Source organism: Pseudorasbora parva, chromosome 4, assembly GCF_024679245.1.
Source record: "Pseudorasbora parva isolate DD20220531a chromosome 4, ASM2467924v1, whole genome shotgun sequence".
In the NCBI taxonomy this organism is placed as follows: domain Eukaryota; kingdom Metazoa; phylum Chordata; class Actinopteri; order Cypriniformes; family Gobionidae; genus Pseudorasbora; species Pseudorasbora parva.
The window spans coordinates 8,047,349-8,070,525 of record NC_090175.1 but is presented as its reverse complement, the minus strand read 5'-3'; the positions used below and the strand labels follow the sequence as shown (position 1 = coordinate 8,070,525).

The 23,177-nt window shown below is 43.8% G+C and overlaps 2 protein-coding genes across 2 annotated transcripts; one reads left to right on the top strand and one right to left on the bottom strand.

Moving 5' to 3' along the window:
- Positions 1-15: 15 nt before the first annotated feature.
- si:ch211-286b5.5 (uncharacterized protein LOC100003596 homolog) lies at positions 16-3,252 on the bottom strand. Its single transcript, XM_067442579.1, has 3 exons — positions 3,095-3,252; positions 745-880; positions 16-655 (listed from the first exon to the last, which is right to left on the bottom strand). Exons 1-2 carry the CDS (start codon positions 3,185-3,187, stop codon positions 755-757), a joined length of 219 nt encoding a protein of 72 aa, XP_067298680.1. The 5' UTR covers positions 3,188-3,252; the 3' UTR covers positions 16-655; positions 745-754.
- A 14,386-nt stretch (positions 3,253-17,638) lies between these two features.
- LOC137073871 (B-cell receptor CD22-like) lies at positions 17,639-20,453 on the top strand. The gene is made up of 7 exons (XM_067442578.1): positions 17,639-17,855; positions 18,206-18,457; positions 19,530-19,793; positions 19,889-19,988; positions 20,069-20,123; positions 20,211-20,282; positions 20,359-20,453. Exons 1-7 carry the CDS (start codon positions 17,678-17,680, stop codon positions 20,428-20,430), a joined length of 993 nt encoding a protein of 330 aa, XP_067298679.1. The 5' UTR covers positions 17,639-17,677; the 3' UTR covers positions 20,431-20,453.
- The last annotated feature ends 2,724 nt before the right edge of the window (positions 20,454-23,177 follow it).

Below are 23,177 nucleotides of genomic sequence, written 5' to 3'. Positions count from 1 at the left end.
AAAAGACGAGAGATAAAAGATCAATAACACTTTATTTTAAAGGCAAAAAGGTAATGAAAAAGATTTAAAAGTAACATGTCCATTCAGCAGTGATCATGCAGATCCTCCTCATCAGATGCACCTGATCCGCTCATTAGTCCAGACTCAGATAAAGAGACCGAGGGTGAACACAAAGCATGTTTAAAAGGACTTTCAAGCCAAATTCTGCTGGCTATAAATTAGTAAAACACTACAGTAAAAATCAGTCTTTTTATATCAGCTAGGCAAATTCCTAAATAATAAAATCTTTAATTCTTCTATTCCTTCCACATAAACCAGGGAAGACTTTATACAATCTTCAGCGAACAGTTTTGGTTTTATACACATCACAAATAGTGTTTAGTACATGAAGTTTGAACAAAACTGCTTTTAAAACACAGGTGTGTTGTGGGTAATGACTTTACAAAAATGTAAAAACAGTAACTGATCATTGTACCGTGTCATACAGTGTAAATTCAGCATAATCAATGTATTATTAATCATAATACAGTTCAAACATTTTTCTAGTGTGTGTGTGTGTGTGTGTGTAGTGCTCCAGGAGGTCTTTTTGTGGTAGTGTGAAGATAGAAACGGCCGCGTGAGGACAGACGCGTCATCTGAAACGGCTTTATTGGCTCTGAAATAACAGATGTAATATTAATATTAGAATATTAAATCATGAGCAACATAAATGAATGCTTTATAAGGTCAGAGGCTGTGGGTAACCTATGCATGATCAGAGCAGCCCGCAGGACTTGGGCGGGCGGAAGGGGTTGTCGCTGGACGGGACGCCCATCAGCAGAGGGTCTTTATGGGCGTTCTGCAGGCAGAAGTTCTTCAGGTCTGTGGCAGCTTGAGACACCTGCAGAGATTGCATTTGAGACCATGTGTTAATTGACATGCATTGAGTCCACATTAGGGTTATGACCTTTTGACTCCTGTTCAAATTAAAGATTTCCTGAATCACAAATCGGTGAACTTTTGCTTAGAATCAATGAAAAACAGCCTTTTAAAGTTTTAAAAGAAAGGTTACAACCATATAACAAATATTACTGATTATAAGTAGCACTTCCTAAAACTTTCTAGGACTATTTAGAACCTTCTGGGATTTTTGGAACTTTTTTCTAGTACAATCCAAATCTTGGTACATATTCACAGACCAGGCATAACATTATGACCACTGACAGGTGAGGTGAATAACACTGATTATGATCTCTTCATCATGGCTCCTGTTAGTGGGTGGGATATATTAGGCAGCTAATTTTGTCCTCAAAGTTGATGTGTTAGAAGCAGGACAAATGGGCAAGCGTAAGGATTTGAGTGAGTTCGACAAGGGCAAAATTGTGATGGCTAGTTGGCTGGAACAGAGCATCTCCAAAACTGCAGCTCTTGTGGGCTGTTCCCGGTCTGCAGTGGTCAGTGTATATCAAAAGACAGACAAGCCAAGGCTCATTGATGCACGTGGGGAGCGAAGGCTGGCCCTGTGGTCCGATCAAACAGACGAGCTACTGGAGCTCAAACTGCTCCAGAAGTTAATGCTGGTTCTGATAGAAAGCTGTCAGAATACACAGAGCAGCTCAGTTTGTTGTGTATGGGGCGGCATAGTGGCAGACCAGTCAGGGTGCCCATGCTGACCCCTGACCCCGCCGAAAGCACCAACAGTGGCACATGAGCATCAGAACTGGACCACGGAGCAATGGAAGAAGGGGGCCTGGTCTGAGGAATCACGTTTTCTTTTACATCACGTGGATTCCCGGGTACGTGTGCGTCTCTTACCTGGGGAACACATGGCCCTGTGGGGCGACAACTAGCCGGTGATGGGAGTGTGATACTGTGGACAATGCTGGGAAACCTTGGGTCCTGCCATTCAGCAAATTTGACATGTGCCACCGACCTACACATTGTGTCAGACCAGTTACACCTCTTTATCTAAGTGGCCTCTTTCAGCCGGATAATGAAACCTGCCACACTCCACACATTGTTCAGGAACTATTTGAGCACTATTTGAGTTTTGTGTTGCCCTGACCTCCAAATTTCCCAGATCTCAATCCAAACGAGCATCTGTTGGATGTGCTGGATCAACAAGTTCAATCCACAGTGGCTCCACCTCACAACCTACAGGACTTGAAGGATGTGCTGCTAACATATTGGTATCAGATACCACAGCACACCTTCAGAATCCATGTCTTGGCAGGACAGCATATTAGACAGGTGGTCATAATGTTTTGGCACATTGGTTTATATTTTTAAAAGAAAACTAACAAAACCATTGTTATGTCCTGCCCTGGTCAATTTTGAGGGCTATTTTGCTTCAGATTAGTGGAAAGAAAACATCAACAATACATATTTAAGAGTTTATTTCTTTTTATACTTTATCTATGCATTTTCAGAGTTGCATATTCCATTAATACGTTAATGCAGTTTTTACAGTTCACATACACAAAACTTTACAGTTTTAATCCACACAGACTATCATTCGCCAAGAATTTTGAACCTGGCTTAATCCAAAATTCACATTTCTGTTCTGGAAATCGTATGCAAATTAGTGCATAGTTACCCGAAAAATGAGGTAAACAAACACTACTTCTTCAGCACAATACAGTTACTAATAATTCAATATTCTGCATGCATAATACAGAACATGTTGCCCTTTTCATATGAATATATCTTTGAGCTTAGAAAAAACATCGGTCATACATTTAAACACATACTAGGTTGTAGAGTTGTATTTTTAAAGTAGCATGTAATCTGATAGCATCACAGAACCATAAAGTACCAGCGTCTGTGTGTTTGCATTATTAATGAGCAGGGGGACAACGTCCAACAGTTGTCTTTATTTTACCTCTGTACCGTATAAAAATGTAATTAAACACTTTAAATGGATCTCGGAGGAGCCGAGACGTTTAAAAATGGGTGTCATGATTTAACGTTACATATAAAAGAGTTTAAACGCGTTTAAATAGTTTATAGGCTTGTCGGTTAGCGTTAGCACTAGCAGTAACTCACACCGGTTAAACTCTTCTGTCCGTGTTCTGGCTCAACACACAAACTCCATCTTTAAAGCGGACATACTTACGTTAATTCGTCGTATCTTCGCCTCTAGTCTGAGCTGTTTGACGGCTTTCGTCGCCACAGCCACACTGCTGCTGCTGGCGTTATTGTTGGACATGATGACTGACTGCAAAGAGTTTGCGGAAGTTTGAGGAACGACACACACACACACACACACACACACACACACACACACACACACACACACACACACACACACACACACACACACACACACACACACAAAACCCATCACAAGAAACATTCTGCGTTTAGTATTTTTATAAGCTATTTTAAATATGAGGAAATATGATGCCCTCATATTTCGTCGTAAACATATGACACTTAGACACTGTTTTAAAATACAGTTTTAGAAAAAAAAGAATACAGAATATAGGCTACTTTACGGATATTGTTTTTACAAATGGGGGTTTATACGGTCTAGATATGGGTCAAGGAGCCAAGTAGGATAGTTTGAGGGATAGGTCACCCAAAAATGAAAATTATGCCATCATTTAGGCTACTCACCCTCAAGTTGTTCCAAACCTGTATTGTTTTGCTGAAAACAAAAAAATATATTTTGAAGAATGTTTATAACAAAGCAGAGCAACCATTCACTTCCATACTATTTTTTGGTAGTGAATAGTTGTTCTTTCTACTTTGTTACAAACATTCTTCAATATATATATATATATATATATATATATATATATATATATATATATATATATATATATATATATATATATATATATATATATATATATATATATATATATATATATTGTGTTCAGCAAAACAAAGAAACTCATACAGGTTTGGAACAACTTGAGGGTGAGTAAATGATGACAACATTTTCATTTTTGGGTAAACTATCCATTTACGGCCTTTCTTTACGGTTTCCAACAGGTGAAATCTGCTCAATTTGAGGTATCATTAATGTCCTTGTCAAAAACACTGGGGCAGTTCATGCATCGTAAGCATGAGCAATACTAATGATGATGTTGGTCGTCTTAACTTAAGAGCTAAGTATTTTCTGTGGGTTTGACGCTATACTAGCAGTGCAGACAGCAGTTTTTTATAACAACTAGAGTTGTGGTTTTAAGGGGAAGAGGACATAAGATACTTTACTTTTAGTTCTTGTTTCTCTTACTTAAGCGTTTGACTACTTCAGGCTGTTTTGATCGTCATCATTAGAAGACTTCTGCATCATGGTAGCCTAATATATTTCATTTTTTAAAACCTTTTGTTGAAATGACTGAGATGTTTTTCTAAACTCACTGAAGTTACTCTGCACTGTTTTAGCATGAGATGGACAGTAAGAGCAGGCAATGAAGGTCATGCAATGTTTCTAGGCAGGGCTTCTGCTAAATGTTAAGGAATAGTGACAGATTATTAGTTTATGGGTGATATTGCTACTGCCGTCAGTTTGCAGAGTGTGTGAGGACAGATCAGATATCTGAAAAATGCCATGGAGGTCCTGCTAAATGTCATATCTTGCAGGTGTGTCCAGCTGTACTGCTTCAGTCCTTCGTCTGGATGTCTCTGATGGCAACAGGTAATGATATCTGTGTTAACTCAGTGATGACTAGCTGTTGAAAAGCTTTCTGTGCTCGCAGTGTGTTATTATTTAAAGGGCCATTCACACTGACAGCAATAGTGACACAGAGCAACCAGAAGTCAGTCATTCTCACAAGAGTTTGCTTTTTGAAGCGGGATGAGAAACGGCAAATTAATGCTCTGTTAGCATTCATTATACTTCTTTTATAACACAAGCAACCAAATATAATATTATCTATGAATGTTTTTGACTTTATTAACCCTCTGGTGGAGCTTGAGTCGCGTGGTGATATTAAAACAAAACAAAAACACAGAATTTGTATTTTATTTACATGAAATGTTCTATACTTTATAGGGGTGCACAATATATCAGGCACCGTATCGGTATCGGCCGATATATGTTAATTCTTAAAGGTCCCGTTCTTCGTGTGTTTTTGAAGCTTTGATTATGTTTACAGTGTGCAATATAACATGAGTTCATGTTTTGCGTGTAAAAAAACAGTATTTTTCACACAATTTACTTATCTGTACAGCACTGTTTTCTCTGTCCTAAAAACGGCCTGATGATTTCCTTGTTCTATGAAGTCCCTCCTTCAGAAACACGTAACGAGTTCTGATTGGGCCAGCGCTTCCTGTGTTGTGATTGGACAGCAGCTTAGCGCACTTTGTCCGGAAAGCTCCCGCCTCTTACCATAACGGGGAGATGCAAGCGCTGAATGCGCGCTCTTCTCCACGCGGGAGAGCAACGAGACCACGCCCCCTATTTTGCGTGTTCTTGTGGGCGGAGGGTTAGTCAACAAACGGTTCTAGTGACGTCATCACAGCAGGAAGTGCAGCGGTGTAGTCCAAACTGGCCGTTGGCTGTCGGCTTTGAAAGGGAACTTCTGTTAAATAAAATATCTCGCTTGGCATTGAACTTTGAGCTTTATAATTTTACAGGTATTATTTATGCTCCAACAGCAACATTACACACTAACTAAAGTTTGAAAGATGGAATCGCGAAGAACGGGACCTTTAATGTTATTATGTGCCCAATATATTAAAGCCGATAATGTATTATTTCCTTCAGCTGACACTTCAGACGCGGACTGTTCACATTATGTTTTTGAATCGACCAAAATTATCATATTGGTGCACCGCTGACATTTCAGTTTGATAATGTTTTATATATAACAGTTTGTATAGTTTGGGGATTTTATGGTAGGCTACTAAATTATATATTTTTTAACTTAAAGGTGCACTATGCAGCTTTTGTCCACTGGAGGGCGCCTATGCAAAACAAATGCGTAGTTTGATGACGCATTGTGTGAGAGCAGCATCTTGGGAGATGTGGTCTTCTCATCACAGCCGGTGAAAAATAGGACTCGGGCAGAAATCACGTTCATGCATGCGGTTATTAACGTTACTGTAGTCTAAAGCAGAGCAGGGCCGAGTGTTATGGACCTGAGCAAAGCTGCTGGAGCGATTGTTAAACAAATACCCGCCTCGCGAATACCGGGACTTTTATTATGACGGGACGGGACTCATTTGCCGGGCGCCTGCACAGATCCGCTCTTCCGGTTTTGATTTTGAGGTAATGGAGCTCTGTTTATCATATTAGATACATTTAAGTGTGTTTAAAACGATGTTATGACGTTACTCTGTGCGTTCAGTTGTTCACACTGCTAAGAGTAAAGCGCTCCTGCCAAATAAAAGCCGAAACCGAGGGTAACGCAGATATGACGCAATTGACAGGCGACTCTCTCAAATGCAATGCTGAAACGTCCCTGTCCTTAGTTAAAATAGCAATTTTCTCACAATTTACAAATAGTTGGAAACATCTGGGATATTGTAAGAACTCAACTGAACAAAATATATAACACTGGCCTAGTGGTTTTTGGATATTTTACTGCAAAAATACTACATAGTTCACCTTTAAATCTTGAGTGCTTTGGAGCACAGATGTCAGTTTGGTCTCTTTTTAAAGACGAGACACTTGGTAGATTATGGCTGAAGTGAAAAAACGTTAAAATAACACTAAAGGACGTTAAACATATGCACAAAAATACTATTTATTTTATTTTTATATGAAATATATATTTTCCAAAACATGTTTTACTATAAACAAGTTGTGCTTCAAATTTTAGATTTACTGTATATCTCAAAAAAATATAGCCTGTATGCCAGCCGAACTTAGCCCCGCCCACAACATTTAAGGACAGAAGATCAACAGTAACGTCACCAAAGAACGCTTGGGTTCAATTTGTTTAGCTTAATGGAGAACTTGTATTCACCTTTACTATCTCTTTAAAAAAAAGATGATCGTGTTGTTAAGTACTGCGTGTATCGTTAAATTATTTGTACAACACCGGGAAAGATTGTTTGCATTCATCTTCTTCTTCAATGGAGCAGTATCAGACTCATATTCTGGCTACAAAAAATAAGCTTTCTAAAAGATTTTGTGTGGGGGCAGTACCAAACATTTCCACTCGATCTCACATTCATTTCCAAGATAATTTTTTTTGTAAGCAATACAAGCATGACCTATTTGACCTTTTCGAATCATATACATGATTGTTGTGTTTGTGTGTGATTGTTTGTGTTCACATCAGGGACGTTTCTAGGATTTTCATTTTAGGGGGGCTCAGCCTGTAGAAAAATGGTAACACTATTTAGTTTAGGGTCCAAATTGAGCTATTAACTAATAGCTTACAAACATGCATACCCAGAAGATATTGGCTGTTTATTATTACTTATAAAGCAAATATTAAGACCTTACTGCATGGCCAAACTGTACATGCATTAATCATACCCAATAATGTAGGCAGGTTTATAGATCCCAAATGTTAGGGGGGTTCAGGGGAATGTTCCCCCGAGAAAATTTTGATTTCTATGATCTACATATGTGCATTTTAAGATGTTCTAAAAAAATAGATAACAATAGCTTGAAAACCATGTCACTGGGCAGATTATTTGTCTTTCTTATGTCCACATCTCTCTTTTTCTCAGTTTTTATCTTGCCCTGTCTCTTCATAACGCTGAGCTTTGACTGATATTTTGTCCCGTTTTTGTCAGTGAATAAAGTAAACATATGGTTTACATATTAACATACTGATATGTTTCATGAATAATTTTCTTAGACACGTTAATGTACTGTTTATTAAAGCCCCACTTGGCTACTTTTGCTCTAGGGGTCCCCCTACAGTTTGGAAAAAATAATGTCCTCAACTACTGTCGTAAGCTCAGTCATCCTACAACAGGGGATGCCATCGCGCGTGCATTTGTTGACATGACAACCCTGATAGCCCTGAACTAGTGATGCGTGGGTCGTCTCATAACCCGCGGACCCCGTATGTCTATTTAATGGTCGCGGGTGCGCGGCGGGTTGTAAAAATATATACAGTGGTGCGGTGCGGGCCAAATAACTTCATAAAAGCGTCCCGAGGAGTTCTTCTGGCGGCACGTGTGAAATGTCTTCATCCCAGGTAACGTTACAGTCAGTGGCTTATGCTTCAGCATGTCATATGAATATAATTTCATGGGTTTTATTTTTTTCAAACGCCAAATAATCACGATGCTCACGTTCCCTTTCGAGAGAGGTTCCTCGTATTACGTATGGGAAAAACTCCTTTTCTCGAGAATGTGAAGCAAAACTTTTAATAAAGGTATCTATGTAAAGCGCAGTGAGCTGCACGGCCATAGCCCAGCGCGAGGAGCGCTCTGATTGGCCGGGCTGCGGCAACTGCAGGAACCTATGGTGAGGCGGCTGAGAGGAACGAACCAATGGGGGGCGTTCCAGAAGCCCGCCGAAAAAGGTGCTTATATTTGCATACAGGAGGCTATATAAGACCCTAATTCGCCATAGGTGTCAGATTTTATCTCCTTCAGCGATACCTTCGCTGGTCTCCGGAAGAAGCACCGCCGTTGAAAAGGCACCAGCGGAACCTGCAGCTGAGGACGACGGACTCCCTCTCCGCCTTCTCTGCCGTTCCAGCTACGCCATCCGGCGTTATATATCCTTTAAACTGTGTCTATGTTGAGTGTTATATGTGTTTGTGTTGCCGCTGCAACGCCACTTCTAGAGCTTACAGGCTTGTTCTACTCGAGGACTCTCTCGTTCCGCCGCGTCGTTAAGCGCCGCGGAAAGACGGAGCTCTTCTCACTCTCCCTCTGCTCTCGTCCCGTCGCGCTGAATAGCGCCGCGGAAAGAGAGAATGTTAGAGGACATGAGCACACTCAAGCCGAAGCTCTCTTCACTCTGCCGCCGCCGCGGCTCTTCTTCCGCCGCTGCCACAGAGTTGTTCCCACTCTTCTCTCATTCCGTCGCGCTACAGCCACGGACAGAGAATACTAGAGTGAATAGGCGAACTCGAGCCGAAGCTCTCGCCGTGCTAGAAGCGCCGCGGACAGAGTTTTACCTCACGCTTCCAATTCTCTCGTCCTGTCGCTCTATCGCCGCGGACAGAGAATACTAGAGTGAATAAACAAACTCGAGCCGAAGCTCTCGCCGTGCTAGAAGCCCCGCGGACAGAGTTTTACCTCACGCTTCCAATTCTCTCGTCCTGTCGCTCTATCGCCGCGGACAGAGAATACTAGAGTGAATAAACAAACTCGAGCCGAAGCTCTCGCCGTGCTAGAAGCGCCGCGGACAGAGTTTTACCTCACGCTTCCAATTCTCTCGTCCTGTCGCTCTATCGCCGCGGACAGAGAATAATAGAGTGAATAAACAAACTCGAGCCGAAGCTCTCGCCGTGCTAGAAGCGCCGCGGACAGAGTTTTACCTCACGCTTCCAATTCTCTCGTCCTGTCGCTCTATCGCCGCGGACAGAGAATAATAGAGTGAATAAACAAACTCGAGCCGAAGCTCTCGCCGTGCTAGAAGCGCCGCGGACAGAGTTTTACCTCACGCTTCCAATTCTCTCGTCCTGTCGCTCTATCGCCGCGGACAGAGAATACTAGAGTGAATAAACAAACTAGAGCCGAAGCTCTCGCCGTGCTAGAAGCCCCGCGGACAGAGTTTTACCTCACGCTTCCAATTCTCTCGTCCTGTCGCTCTATCGCCGCGGACAGAGAATAATAGAGTGAATAAACAAACTCGAGCCGAAGCTCTCGCCGTGCTAGAAGCGCCGCGGACAGAGTTTTACCTCACGCTTCCAATTCTCTCGTCCTGTCGCTCTATCGCCGCGGACAGAGAATAATAGAGTGAATAAACAAACTCGAGCTGAAGCTCTCGCCGTGCTAGAAGCGCCGCGGACAGAGTTTTACCTCACGCTTCCAATTCTCTCGTCCTGTCGCTCTATCGCCGCGGACAGAGAATACTAGAGTGAATAAACAAACTCGAGCTGAAGCTCTCGCCGTGCTAGAAGCGCCGCGGACAGAGTTTTACCTCACGCTTCCAATTCTCTCGTCCTGTCGCTCTATCGCCGCGGACAGAGAATAATAGAGTGAATAAACAAACTCGAGCTGAAGCTCTCGCCGTGCTAGAAGCGCCGCGGACAGTGTTTTACCTCACGCTTCCAATTCTCTCGTCCTGTCGCTCTATCGCCGCGGACAGAGAATAATAGAGTGAATAAACAAACTCGAGCCGAAGCTCTCGCCGTGCTCATTCTACCGCCGCCGTGCTGAAGCGCTGCGGACAGAGTTTTTCCTCACGCTTCCAATTCTCTCGTCCTGTCGCTCTATCGCCGCGGACAGAGAATAATAGAGTGAATAAACTAACTCGAGCCGAAGCTCTCGCCGTGCTAGAAGCGCCGCGGACAGAGTTTTTCCTCACGCTTCCAATTCTCTCGTCCTGTCGCTCTATCGCCGCGGACAGAGAATAATAGAGTGAATAAACAAACTCGAGCCGAAGCTCTCGCCGTGCTCATTCTACCGCCGCCGTGCTGAAGCGCTGCGGACAGAGAATACTAGAGTAAGTTAGACGAGCGAGCTCGGGCTGTTGGGTATGTCAAGAACAATGTCGCTGCAGCGCGCGCTTACTGCCAAGGAAGTTGTAATGGCTGCCTTGTCATGATAGCGCGCGCCCCTTCCACAGCGCGTTGCTGACTAGAGCGCGGCTTACGTCATAGCACGCGCTCACTGTCAGAGCATAAGGGCGTCGGAAAATGGCTGCCAAGTTAAGCCCTTTTTTCACTCTATCACTTCCAGTCCCCTTTATTCAGGCGGCTGGAAAGGTTTTTACACTGTAGACAAAGTGTCCACTACACAGTGTGCACCCCTACATAAGCACTGTTAATTCAGCCTCACAAAATCACAAATAAATCCCGCCGCGGCCGGATTACACCATATAAAGTCAACTAGCCTTATTGCAGTCAACTAGCCTGTGGTCAAACACGCTTGTCTGCATGCGCGCTTTCAGTCTAGACTAGAGCATAACGGCATTGTGGAATGGCTCACATACCACCCGCACTTCCTTACATTCTCCCAGTTCCCTTAAGTTAAGTGACTGGAGATGAAATATTGCAGTCAACTAGCCTGTGTTAAACACGCTCGTCTGCACACTAATGCTGTGTGCGTTTACCCCTGTGGATTTGCTCACTGGTTTGCACCGTGGGTATTCTACGTAGGTTGTGCGCCACTGCACATTGTTTACACTACACACAAAAGAGCTTTCTATGTAGGAAATGTGCCCACTTTACAGACTGCACTCCTGCACCAAAGCACTTTTCACAAAGTTCACTCTCGCACACACAATATAAATGTGAGGCGTGCGCCCACTGCAAAGCCTGCACCGCCAAAACTAACACTATCCCCACAGTGTTACAAGCAGTGTTACAGCACAAGCAACCCGGCTAACAGGCCCCTATTACTAAGCGGCCAGCCCCCGAATCTAATTCAACCCCTGGCTTTACGAGCCCAGGCCTGGCAGGCCATTCCTGGTATATAATATTGGGTGTTGAACATATAAAACGAGGTTCTCGCTACAGTTTTGCTCGCAGACCCCGCGATTCAAGCCGTGGTCGAGCCCTCTGTAAGAAGCAGTGTCAGTCACGTGCTTCTCGCTGAGGCATTGAGACTGTTAAAGGAGAGAGCGGCGAAAACAGTACACCCGACGCTAGCGAGTCAGGTTTTTACTGTCGCTAATTCCTCATGCCGAAAATGGGTGGCGGTCTCAGGCCCATTTTCCAGGCATCTGAACAAAGCACTTGACACGCTCGTTTCAAGGTGCTGACGGTGAAACAAATCCTCGCGCACATTCGCCCCGGGGATTGGGTTTTCTCAATAGATCTGAAAAACGCATACTTCACGTTACGATAACCCCCCACCCCCACTACAGGCCATTCTGAGATTCGCCTTCGAGGGGCAGGCTTATCAGTACAGTCATTGTCATAGACTCAAGACTTACGGCATAAGAACCACCACGTCTTGATAATGTACATAAAATCGCTAGGGCAGCCGAGATCAGACTCTGTTCACTGCATGGCTAAGCATCTCCTTTTATGGGCAGAGCACAATCTGAGCTCCCTAAGGGCGGCTTACGTGCCAGGTATTCTGAATCAGGGTCCGGACATGTTATCCAGAGGACCCATGTCCCCAGGGGGATGGTCCCTTTACCCGCAAACAATTCAGCTTGCACAGCACACGCTGCCCAATATTTTTTCTGCAAACACAGGGATGCCCTGGCCCATGTTGGCCCAGACTCCCTCTATATGTTCCCTCCGATCGCGATCCAGCTGCAGCCTGTGCTTTTTAATAGCCCCACTTTGGAAGAACCGCACATGGTTCTCCATACTGTTTCAGCTGTCAGACACAGCCCCATGCCTATTCTGCCAATGAAAGGGAAGGTCTGGCATCCCAATCCCGAGCTGTGGGCCCTCCACGTATGGCCCATCAACGGTATCCCGGAACCTCTCTGACAAGTTATGAACACTATTTCGGAAGCTAGAGCCCCTGCTATCTGGCAGCTCTGCTTGAAGTGGTCAGTGGTTTTCTAACCAATGTGCTACGCGAAACATCGACGCACACTCATGCGAACTGGCGGAACCGCTCGCTTTCTCTAAGAGCTAATGGACGCGGGTCGTCCCCCCTCCATACTCGGGGTGTGTGTCTCCGCCATAGCAGCTAGCCACGCTCCTATCGCGGCACATTCACTAGGGAAAAGTGATCTTATTGTGTGTTTTCTTAAAGGGGCCAGGAGATTCAGCTCGCCTTGCCCCTACCTCGGTCCCTATTTGGGACCTCGCCATGGTTTTGGAGGCCATGAAGGGTTCCCCCTCCTAACCACTTCAGAACACGAGCTTGAAGCACATATCACTCAAAACCGTTTTTCTGCTGGCTGTGGCCTCGGTTAACCGAGTGGGTGGCTTACCTGCACTCTCCGTGAGCCCTTCCTGTCTTGAGTTTGGGTCCAGCAACTTCAAGGTTGTGCTCAAACCGAGGCATGGTTTTATGCTGAAAGTGCTTTCAACCCCTTCAGTATGCAGGTCTTTGCACTGCTTAACCCGCGTCTCAGAGAGAATAAGACGCAAACCTATTCTGCCCAGTCAGAGCATTGAGATTGTATCTAGAGCGCTCCGCCCCCTTCAGGCAGTCGGATCAGCTCTTCATTGCTTCGGTGGCCGCACTAAAGTTTGTGCTGTCATGAAACAGTCTCTCACACTGGATAGTGGATGCAGTCCCACTAGCATATAGGTCCAGGACCTAACCTGTCCTACAGGCATTTAAGCCCACTCCTCTAGAGGCATGGCCTCATCTTGGGCTTGGTCGTGTGACATTTCTTTGGAAGATATCTGTGCGGCGGCAGGCTGGGCCTCTCCGTCCACTTTTATCAGATTCTACAAGTTGGAGGTTCCAGCTCTACAAGCAGGGCTTCTCTCCATCTAGGCTCTATCTTGACCCTGGCAAACAGATTGCCTTACATTTTGGCCTGTACACATTAGTCCTTAAGCACTATTCATTCATCATAAGATCCGACTATGTCCGATCAGCTGTTCAAACGAACCGACTCTTCCGGTTCTTCATTCCCCTTATAAGCCGCCTCTGTCGGTGTCTCGGGGGTTTATAACATGTGCTTTGGGTATACTGGGTCAGTCAGCACACACGGCGCTTTACATTGTGTTCCCATACGTAATACGAGGAACCTCTCTCGAAAGGGAACGTACTCGGTTACTTTCGTAACCTCGGTTCCCTGAGAGAGAGGAACGAGTATTACGTTCCGTGCCGTGTTTATGCTTCTCAGGTATCGCTTCAGTCGATCTTAAAACCTGACACCTATGGCGAATTAGGGTCTTATATAGCCTCCTGTATGCAAATATAAGCACCTTTTTCGGCGGGCTTCTGGAACGCCCCCCATTGGTTCGTTCCTCTCAGCCGCCTCACCATAGGTTCCTGCAGTTGCCGCAGCCCGGCCAATCAGAGCGCTCCTCGCGCTGGGCTATGGCCGTGCAGCTCACTGCGCTTTACATAGATACCTTTATTAAAAGTTTTGCTTCACATTCTCGAGAAAAGGAGTTTTTCCCATACGTAATACTCGTTCCTCTCTCTCAGGGAACCGAGGTTACGAAAGTAACCGAGTACGTTTACAAGCCAGCGTCATTATAGTAGTCTATTGGTTACCGTTTTACAGAATCTATATGATACTTCAGTTCAATGTTTGAGTGGTAGCTCACTGTAACAAGCAGGACAGCATCGGTCGGGCACGCCTCCTTCAGCTCACGCCGACGAGCAAACGCTGGTCACATTTTGATCCTCGTCCTGCCTTTAATCCCATCATTTTTTCATTTCCTCTTATTGCTTTCCTCCAACAAAACCTTTTCTTTCTTATTTGCCTCTGCTGCTTCGGACATGACTATATTATCCGACGAACAAAGTTGGGCTCGCATGTCCGAATGTAAGGAAGTGTGTGTGTTGGTGGAAGTGACGTATATGTCGTAAAGCAGTCAAATTTTGTAGTTCTTTTCTTTTTCTCGGGTTACTACCCGAAACCCGAAGTTTAAAAGTACGATTAAAAACGATACAGACCCCATCAGGCTATGGCAGACGTGTCAGTCAACCTATTGTAAGTCGATTTATCATCACAAGAGTCTTAAAAAATATATTATGAAGGTTGAAAAGTTACCTAGTGCTGCTTTAAAGTTTTAAGTTTATTCAATTCACAATATGAACACATTCATTACTAATGCACAATACAGGCTGAAAAAGCTGAGTTTTTTTATTTACTGAATGTTACAAATAAAATTATATTAATTTACAATATATACACATTCATTATTAATCTTATGCCTAATCTGATGAAAATGGCTTTGTTAATATTTCTTGTTCATTAAGACCTACATTATGAATCACATAGGCTAGGCATATTTCCAGTTAAAAATGGCGAAATTAGACAAAAGTTTATTTTTTTCTTTTGTTTAACATTTCTGACTTTGAGCAGCAGCGGTCAAACATGAATGTTTAGTTTAGCAGCATATATTTATGTTACTTGACGTCGAGTTGCGCTGCTAAAACTTACGCTCAGCCTCAGCAGTTTCTGTGTGACCATAAAGCCCGCCTACTCTGATTTGATTGGTTTTATCAAATATTTTGACATTGACGAGCGGTGACAGACCAATGACGCTCAGATTTACACACACTCACACCACACACACACACACACACACACACATATACCGCTGCTTCTTACGTGCACTGCGGTCTTTAGTCTGTCTTTTTTTAGAGACAGACTAAAAAAACGGGACCAAGTCGAAGCCTCCCGTCAGTTTCATATGTTTTAAGGTTAATCACATATTTTTTCTAAAAAGGGCCTAGCGACGCCCATGGTTCACATAAGTGACAAAAAAACTTTTTTCAATAGTACACAATGGTCCTTCATTGAACCATATAATGTCAATAAAGATGATTATTATTGTATAAATATGCAACTGAAATGCAAGCATGCATTTGTGTGTATTCCAGGTGTGCAGTATGACGTTACTCATATTATCAGCAGTATGTGTGTTGTTCGGCAGTCGACAGTGCTCATACCCTGCAGATACGATCATGCTCAGCATGAGAGGGTGATCACAGTAGAATGGTTTCAGGAGAAATCACCCGAAGAGGTCAAGGTTTCTCAGGACCCTGCATTTAAAGGCCGCGTGGAGTTGCAGGCTGACGCGGGAAATTGCTCCTTGCTGCTGAAGGATGTGAGAGAGAGTGACGAGGGTATCTTTCGTGTTGTGCTCAGCACTGCTTCCGGACAAAACTGGACGAACGCTCAGGGAATCCGTCTCAAAGTGACAGGTGAGTGGAGACTTGGATAATAATGGGTGTGAATAAACACCCTTTTCATTTTATTGTGCTAACGGTAATTTAATGATATGCTACTTTAATTTATCTAAGATGGGTAAGTAACTTTAATATTGCAGTGTTTATTAAATTATTTATTCATGCACATTTATTTAAAAAAATCATATGGCCTCGAACAAATGATCAGACTCTCATTGCACATCAAAGGTGGACAGTAACTAAGTTCATTTACTTGAGTTCTGTACTTAAGTACACTTGTTGAGTATCTGTACTTTACTGGAGTATAATTTTTTCTGGTAACGTATGACTTTAACTTCACTACATTTGAAAGACAAATATCATACTTTTTACTCCACTACATTTCTATCAAGGTCGAAAGTCGTTTCTGTTGCAGCTCTGAAAGTCGGAGGATGATTTTTTCCTTCTTTAAAGGTTTTTTGTTGTTGTTGTTTCAGACAGTCTGTCAGGAATCACTCTTATAGTCATATACATTTCCCCAACTGTTTTTGAACACTGATCAGTTCATAGCAAAATAGAAGAAGACTGTTCTTAGGCACAAGTGTGTGCACCCATAGCCATACTTTGAAAGTAAGTTTCAGTTTAAAAAACAAACAAAAACAAGATTAGTTTAGTTGGCATACACTTGGTGCATGTCTTATAAAATATTACAAATGTAAACGTCTAGGAGAAAGAGAAGAGTAAAGTTGGGAGAATATCAGATGTGTATCAGTGTATTGGATCCGTGCATTCGGCCTTAAAGTGACAGCAGGTTTGTAAAGAGCTTTGTAACTTATATACAAGTATTTAAATTAGTTTTTAGTTAGTCGTATGCTAGTATGTCAGATGGAGCGTCACTGAATGGCTTAAATCATGATGGCATAATGTGCATTTATGCAACAATAATAAAATAATCCATTGGCATAAAAAAGGAAATTTACTTTGATACTTAAGTACTTTTGAAAACAAATACTTCTGTACTTTTACTTCAGTAAAAATCTGTTTTTACAACTTTCACTTGTAACGGAGTAATATTTGACCAGTTTTACTTTTACTTTTACTCAAGTAATAGAGTTGTGTACTTTGTCCACCTCTGTTGCACATTCATATTCAAGACGCAGCTGTGTGAACGGGACATTTCGAGACTCACACAGCTGTAAGTAAATGTGGTTGTCAACCACAAAAATTGACAGTGTGTTAAGACTTTTAACCGCATTCTTGGAAAACCTGCGCTGTGTGAAACGATCCAGACTGGTTGTGTCCTGCAGTGGCATGAATGAACTAAGCGGCTCAGACCGAAAGTGGAAGTGATCAAACAATAATGACTCCAGGCAATGGGTTGTGGGAAGTAAAGTTCATGATGGGAAAGCCAAAAAGACATGAGGATTGCCCTATAGTGGAAATCAAGGGTACTGGTGGATGTAACAATATGATGTGCTATTTTATTACATTATAGGGCTTGTTTTGTTTCTTTCAGACCAGAAACTGTACCTACAACTCTTTATTATACAAATGTGTCAGTGTCATTAAAAATGTCTAAAAAGTGTATTAAACAGATCTGAGATCAGGTAAAACCATATAGACACTGGTTCATGGGTGATCATTTCACCCTTGTGCTGAACCATTACATTTCAAAACAGTTATGATTTAACAAAGCCCTGTTGTTTACAAAATCATGAGTTTGGTAATTTAATACACGGCCTGAAACAAATGATTTGCAAAGGTTTCAAAGCTTCATGAAGAAGTGTTTCTCTCTGGCCCAGATGCGGAGGTGGAGGTAAAAACAGAGTCTGACATTGTGACGGAGGGAGATTGGATTTGGTTTATCTGCGGTTCATGCATTCCCTCCATGATTGTACCAACCTACATCTGGAGGAAAGATGGGCATCTGCACAGTCAGATCTTTGCGGACAACGTGCTTGATCTGGAGTCTGTCGGGCTGGAGGACAGTGGCCAATATTTCTGCACCTTAAGTGGCCATGAGGGACTCAACTCCACATCTTTTGACATCACTGTTAGACCCGGATGTAAGTGAGCTGAGAGCTTTTCTAACTTCATTTTGAAACCACTCACGTTTCTTAGAAAATGTAAATATTTCTTAAGAATTCGAAGTCAATAAAAGTAGTTAGAAGCGTAGTAGTGGCTAAGGAACAATGTTCCATGAACTACATCCCAAACTTGAATTTACAGTGATGTGCTAAAAGAAAGAAATTCTCGATATTCTTTAGTGCACAGTTTATCCAAACCATCTTATTGCACTTATTGATTATCAAGTATATTCAGTACATTTTACAGTTGTTGTTTGAAATAATGCTTATGAAGTATAATGTCATTAAACCCTGAACATAATTTAAGTCACGCTTTTTTGTCTTTTCAGATCCTCCAGTGAGCATCTTGGTGTCTGTCAGTGCATCTGAAATAGTGGAGGGAGATTTAGTGACTCTAAACTGTAATAGTGATGCAAAACCACAGGCAGAAAACAACTGGTATAAAGGAGAACTGATTGTAGGATCTGGAGGAGTCTACAGCATCTCCAACATCCGCTCTGATGGCAGTGGAGAATACAAGTGCAGATCCAGAAATAAATATGGAGAGAAAGACTCTCATGCTGTGAAGATTAATGTCATGTGTGAGTTAATAACTGTGAGTCAGTAAGTTCACTCTTGTAGTTCGGTTCATAAGGTCCAGACCAAAAAACAAAAACAAAAAACATATAGTCCTAGTCCGCTTAGAGTTCACACTGGCATTTTTAACAGCAAACCTAGTTACCGACCCAAAGGCATAGGGATACGGTCACAACCTGATTGGTCGGCTTTTATATTTTTACCAGCTGAGAACTCTCGAAGAGCTCATAAAATGTTCAAAACATTCAAAACAGCGCCAGAATTTCCTCCGTTGCAGAAACGAAGATCTGCTGCAAAAGAGACGGCAGTTGTGTCGTTTGGGTGGGCAAAACAGGTTCTTTGATGAGAAGAACCATATGCGTTTTGAGCGATTTTTCTAGCATTTTCGAAACATGCTTGTCAGGCCAAATATTGATGAGGCACTTACCTCCTAGTTGCTCCACGTTTGCCCTCTAAAGTTAAAGTTACTAATTTTAAATACACTGATCTTTCCGTGTTGTCAAATCAGCTGATTTGTAGCATCGTATCTTGTAACATTACATCCTGTTTTTGAATGAATGACTGAATAAGGTAAAACTGTACACCCAAAGAGCTTCACACTCATGTCAGGGGTCTCTCCTTAACCACCACCAGTGTGCAGCATCCACTTGGATGATGCGACGGCAGCCACAGTACAACGGCGCCAGTGCGCTCACCACACACCAGCGGTAGGTGGAGAGGAGAGAGGGTGATAGAGCCAATTCAGTGGATGGGGATTATTAGGAGGCCATGATTGGTAAGGGCCAATCGAGGGAATTTGGCCAGGACACCGTAGTTACACCCCTACTCTTTTACGAGAAGTGCCATGGGATTTTTAACGACCACAGAGAGTCGGGACCTTTTTAGCGGTCCTGGTCTTTTTGTTTGGTGAGCACCAGGGTTCGGATGGCAGCGTTCACATATGTTCAAATGAACCGCACTAACCGAGCAATCGGACCAGGGTTCGTTTTAATCCAACCAAACATGACAAGTGTGAACACACCCTAAATCGTCTGGTTATAGTGAGTTATCCAATAATGATATTTTTGTCTCTTTCAGACGCACCAAGAGATGTTGTGGTGACCCTTAATTCCTCTGGTGTAATAGTGGAGGGAGATTCAGTGACTCTGAGCTGCAGCAGTGACTCAAACCCTCCTGCTGTGAACTTCAGCTGGTTTAAGGAGGATCAAACCTCAGCTGTTGGATCTGGACAGAGTTTCAGCATCTCCAGCTTTAGCTCCAGTTTCAGTGGACGCTTCTACTGTGAGGCTCAGAATAAATATGGCTCTCAGAGATCAGCGTCTGTTTCACTCTCTGTTAACGGTGAGAATCTCAGTAGTTTTGTAGGTCATTGTCTGTGTGTAGTGGGTGAAAGCACTGGTCTCAGAAGAGTTTCTCTCTTTCTCTCGTCTGCACAGCTGAAGATATAAAGCCTTTAATCACTGTCCCAGTGGGAATCACTGCAGCCGTTGTCATGACTGTGATACTGATGCTCGTCGTCGGGCTGTTGATCAGAAGGTGAGAGAGACTCTGTGTCTGGACCGTCATAAAGATTCACAGTCGGTTTGTGTTCATGTTCATTTCTTCTTCTCACACAGGAAACGAGCGACTTCATCAGAAGAGCGAAACCACAGAGGATCACGAGTGGCAACAGTGTGGCAATCTTCTCTTGCTTCTTCTCTTGTGTGTCCTGCCAGTTATAAAAGGAGAATTAACTCTCTCATCATTGTGTGTCATCAGGTCGAGTCTCCTGAGGACGCCTACATGACCCTTGAACCCAAGTCCAGATGTGCTGAATACGACACACTGGATGTGAGTTATTCTGCTGCTGTTGTGAAGGTGTAACATGAGATCTTATTTGTGACGCAAATGTTCACTTCTTCTCTAGAATATGAAGAGATCCTGTGACACAGATGACCCTGAAGACCAGGACCCTGTTTATTATAACATAGACAACTGAAATCATCATATCATGTCTTTATTTACTTCCACCCAGAGGTGGAAAGTCCAGGGGTTTAGAAAGTAAAAGTCCTGCCATATTTTTATTCCACTCATGAACTCAGACAGCTGATTTCAATAATTAATTCTTCCTCCTTTGCTACTTAGCAAATCCAGGTGTTTGGAACAAAATACTGAGCAGGACTTTTTATCTTCTGAACCTGGACTTTCCACCTCTGTTCACATTTCAAAGTCTCTGCTGCCCTGTGGTGGACAACTGGAGACTCTGAAAATCACAAGATCTCAGAGGATTAAACAACTCCACAAACAGCATTACCAGCTTCACACATTACTAACCAGACTGACTTTATTTCTGTCAGCCGACTACTTAAGCCATTATTGGGAATTAACAGAGGTTTAGATGTTGATGATTTATTGAAAATAATAAAGTCATATATTAGCAGATCTAATATATTCAAGGTTCTTATGATCCGTCCATACAATAAAAGTTACCCCCGACCCTTCAAGCCAATGACGCCACTCCTTCAACGCTAACTTGACGGCCAACAACTCTCTGTTACCAATGTCATAATTGCGTTCGGCAGGAGAAAGACGATGGGAGAAAAACGCGCACGGGTGCATCTTGTCATCTGAGGGAGAGCGCTGTGAAAGAACCGCTCCTACCCCCACCTCTGACACGTCGACCTCTACCACAAACTGACGTGTGGAATCAGGGGTGACTAAGATGGGAGCCGAAACAAAGCGGCTTTTCAGTTTGGCGAATACAGCCTCGGCTGTATCGGACCACCTGAACGTCGTTCGGGGAGAGGTCAAGGCAGTCAGAGGTGCGGCTAGTTGGCTGAAATTGCGAATAAAACGCCGATAGGAATTGGCGAACCCCAGAAACCTCTGTAGGGCCTTACGGGAATCTGGACTTGGCCAATCCACCACAGCCTTAACCTTGTCGGGATCCATGCGCATTCCCTCCGATGACACGATGTACCCTAAAAAAGGAACAGACTGTGCATGAAAAGCGCATTTCTCCGCCTTGACAAAAAGCCCATTCTCTAGCAACCTCTGAAGCACTCGTCTGACGTGTCGAACATGTTCCTGGAGAGACGAAGAAAAAAATCAAAATGTCATCCAGGTAGACATATATGAATTGGTCGACCATGTCTCTCAACACATCATTGACGAGTGCCTGGAAAACCGTTGGGGAGTTGGAAAGGCCGAAAGGCATGACCAAATATTCAAAATGCCCCCTGGGGGTGTTAAATGCGGTTTTCCATTCATCCCCCTCCCTGATGCGAACCAAATGATAAGCTTTACGTAAGTCTAACTTCGTGAAGACAGATGCTCCCTGTAACCTCTCGAAAGCTGAAGACATCAACGGCAAAGGATAAGTATTCTTTACCGTGATGTTATTCAGCCCTCGGTAATCAATGCAAGGTCGCAGAGAACCATCCTTCTTCCCCACGAAGAAGAACCCCGCCCCCGCTGGAGAAGAGGAAGGGCGGATGAATTTGGAGGCTAGAGAATCAGAAATATATTTCTCCATGGCCTCCCTCTCTGGAATAGAAAGAGTGTATAGTTTGCCCTTAGGCGGAGACTTACCTGGGAGTAAATCTATAGCACAGTCATAGGGACGATGCGGAGGAAGAGAAGCAGCTCGGGACTTACTGAACACTTCCTTCAGGTCGAGGTACTCCGGAGGCACGTTAGACAGATTCACTGTCTCACTCTGAAAAACAGAACGAGACACAGACGAACAAGCAGACACCAAACAAGACTCATAACATTTATCACTCCACGCAGACACTGAGTTTTGTCCCCAGTCAATCCTTGGATTGTGTAACTCCAGCCAAGGGTGACCGAGGACAATGGGAGCCAAAGGGGAGTCCAGGATGAAAAATGAAATGTGTTCAGTGTGGTTGCCGGAAGTGATCAGTGTAAGTGGTTCGGTGGTGAATGAAATGTCAGGGAGAACTTGTCCATTAAGTGCGTTGACAGAAATGGTGTTCTTGAGTGCAATGGTGGGTATGTTGAGTTTATGAGCAAGGGCAGAGTCAATGACGTTACCTTCCGCTCCCGAGTCGAGGAGGGCGAGGCTGGAATAATCCTGAGCTGCCCACAGCAATCTCACCGGGAGGAGAGTGGAGGATGAGGTCATCAATCTTCTCCGGAAGGTCGATGGTAAAGATCTCCTTCTGGATGCGGTCAGCCAGCCCATACAGGAACATGTCCCACTGTGCCTCCTCGTTCCACTTGCACTCGGCGGCCAGGGTGCGGAACTCGATGGAATAATCCGAGACCGAGCGGTTACCTTGACGGAGCTCTGCGAGTTGACGTGCCGCTTCTCTTCCGGTCACCGCTCGGTCAAGCACCCTTCTCATCTCCGCCGCCAGCTTCTGGAACGAGGAGCTGCAAGGATGTTGATTTTCCCACACCGCCGTTCCCCAAAGTGCGGCTCGTCCGGAGAGCAGGGTGAGGACGAATGCCACCTTGGATCTCTCCGTGTTGAAAGTCTGCGGTTGAAGAGCGAAAAACAAGGAACACTTGGTAAGGAAGGCTCTGCAATAATTGCTCTCACCAGCATAACTCTCGGGGGTAGGCAGACGTGGTTCCGGTTGCCGCTATGCGGATGGTGTGTGAGGAATCGGCGGTGGGTCGGGCACAGTGGGACCGACGAGTTGTTGCATCTGTTGGGTCAGCTCGGCCACCCGTGCCACCAAGGTGTGAACTGCCTGTCCTGTGGCAGTTAAGTTTGCC

Excerpts from the sequence above, each read along its gene's own strand:
- LOC137073871 (XM_067442578.1), top strand. The coding sequence starts at position 17,678 with ATGATTGTACCAACCTACATCTGGAGGAAAGATGGGCATCTGCACAGT. Across the intron at positions 18,458-19,529 it reads TGTGAAGATTAATGTCATGT|ACGCACCAAGAGATGTTGTG; the intron begins GTGAGTTAATAA and ends TGTCTCTTTCAG. Across the intron at positions 20,283-20,358 it reads CTGAATACGACACACTGGAT|AATATGAAGAGATCCTGTGA; the intron begins GTGAGTTATTCT and ends CTTCTTCTCTAG.
- si:ch211-286b5.5 (XM_067442579.1), bottom strand. The coding sequence starts at position 3,187 with ATGTCCAACAATAACGCCAGCAGCAGCAGTGTGGCTGTGGCGACGAAA. Across the intron at positions 881-3,094 it reads CGAAGATACGACGAATTAAC|GTGTCTCAAGCTGCCACAGA; the intron begins GTAAGTATGTCC and ends CAATCTCTGCAG.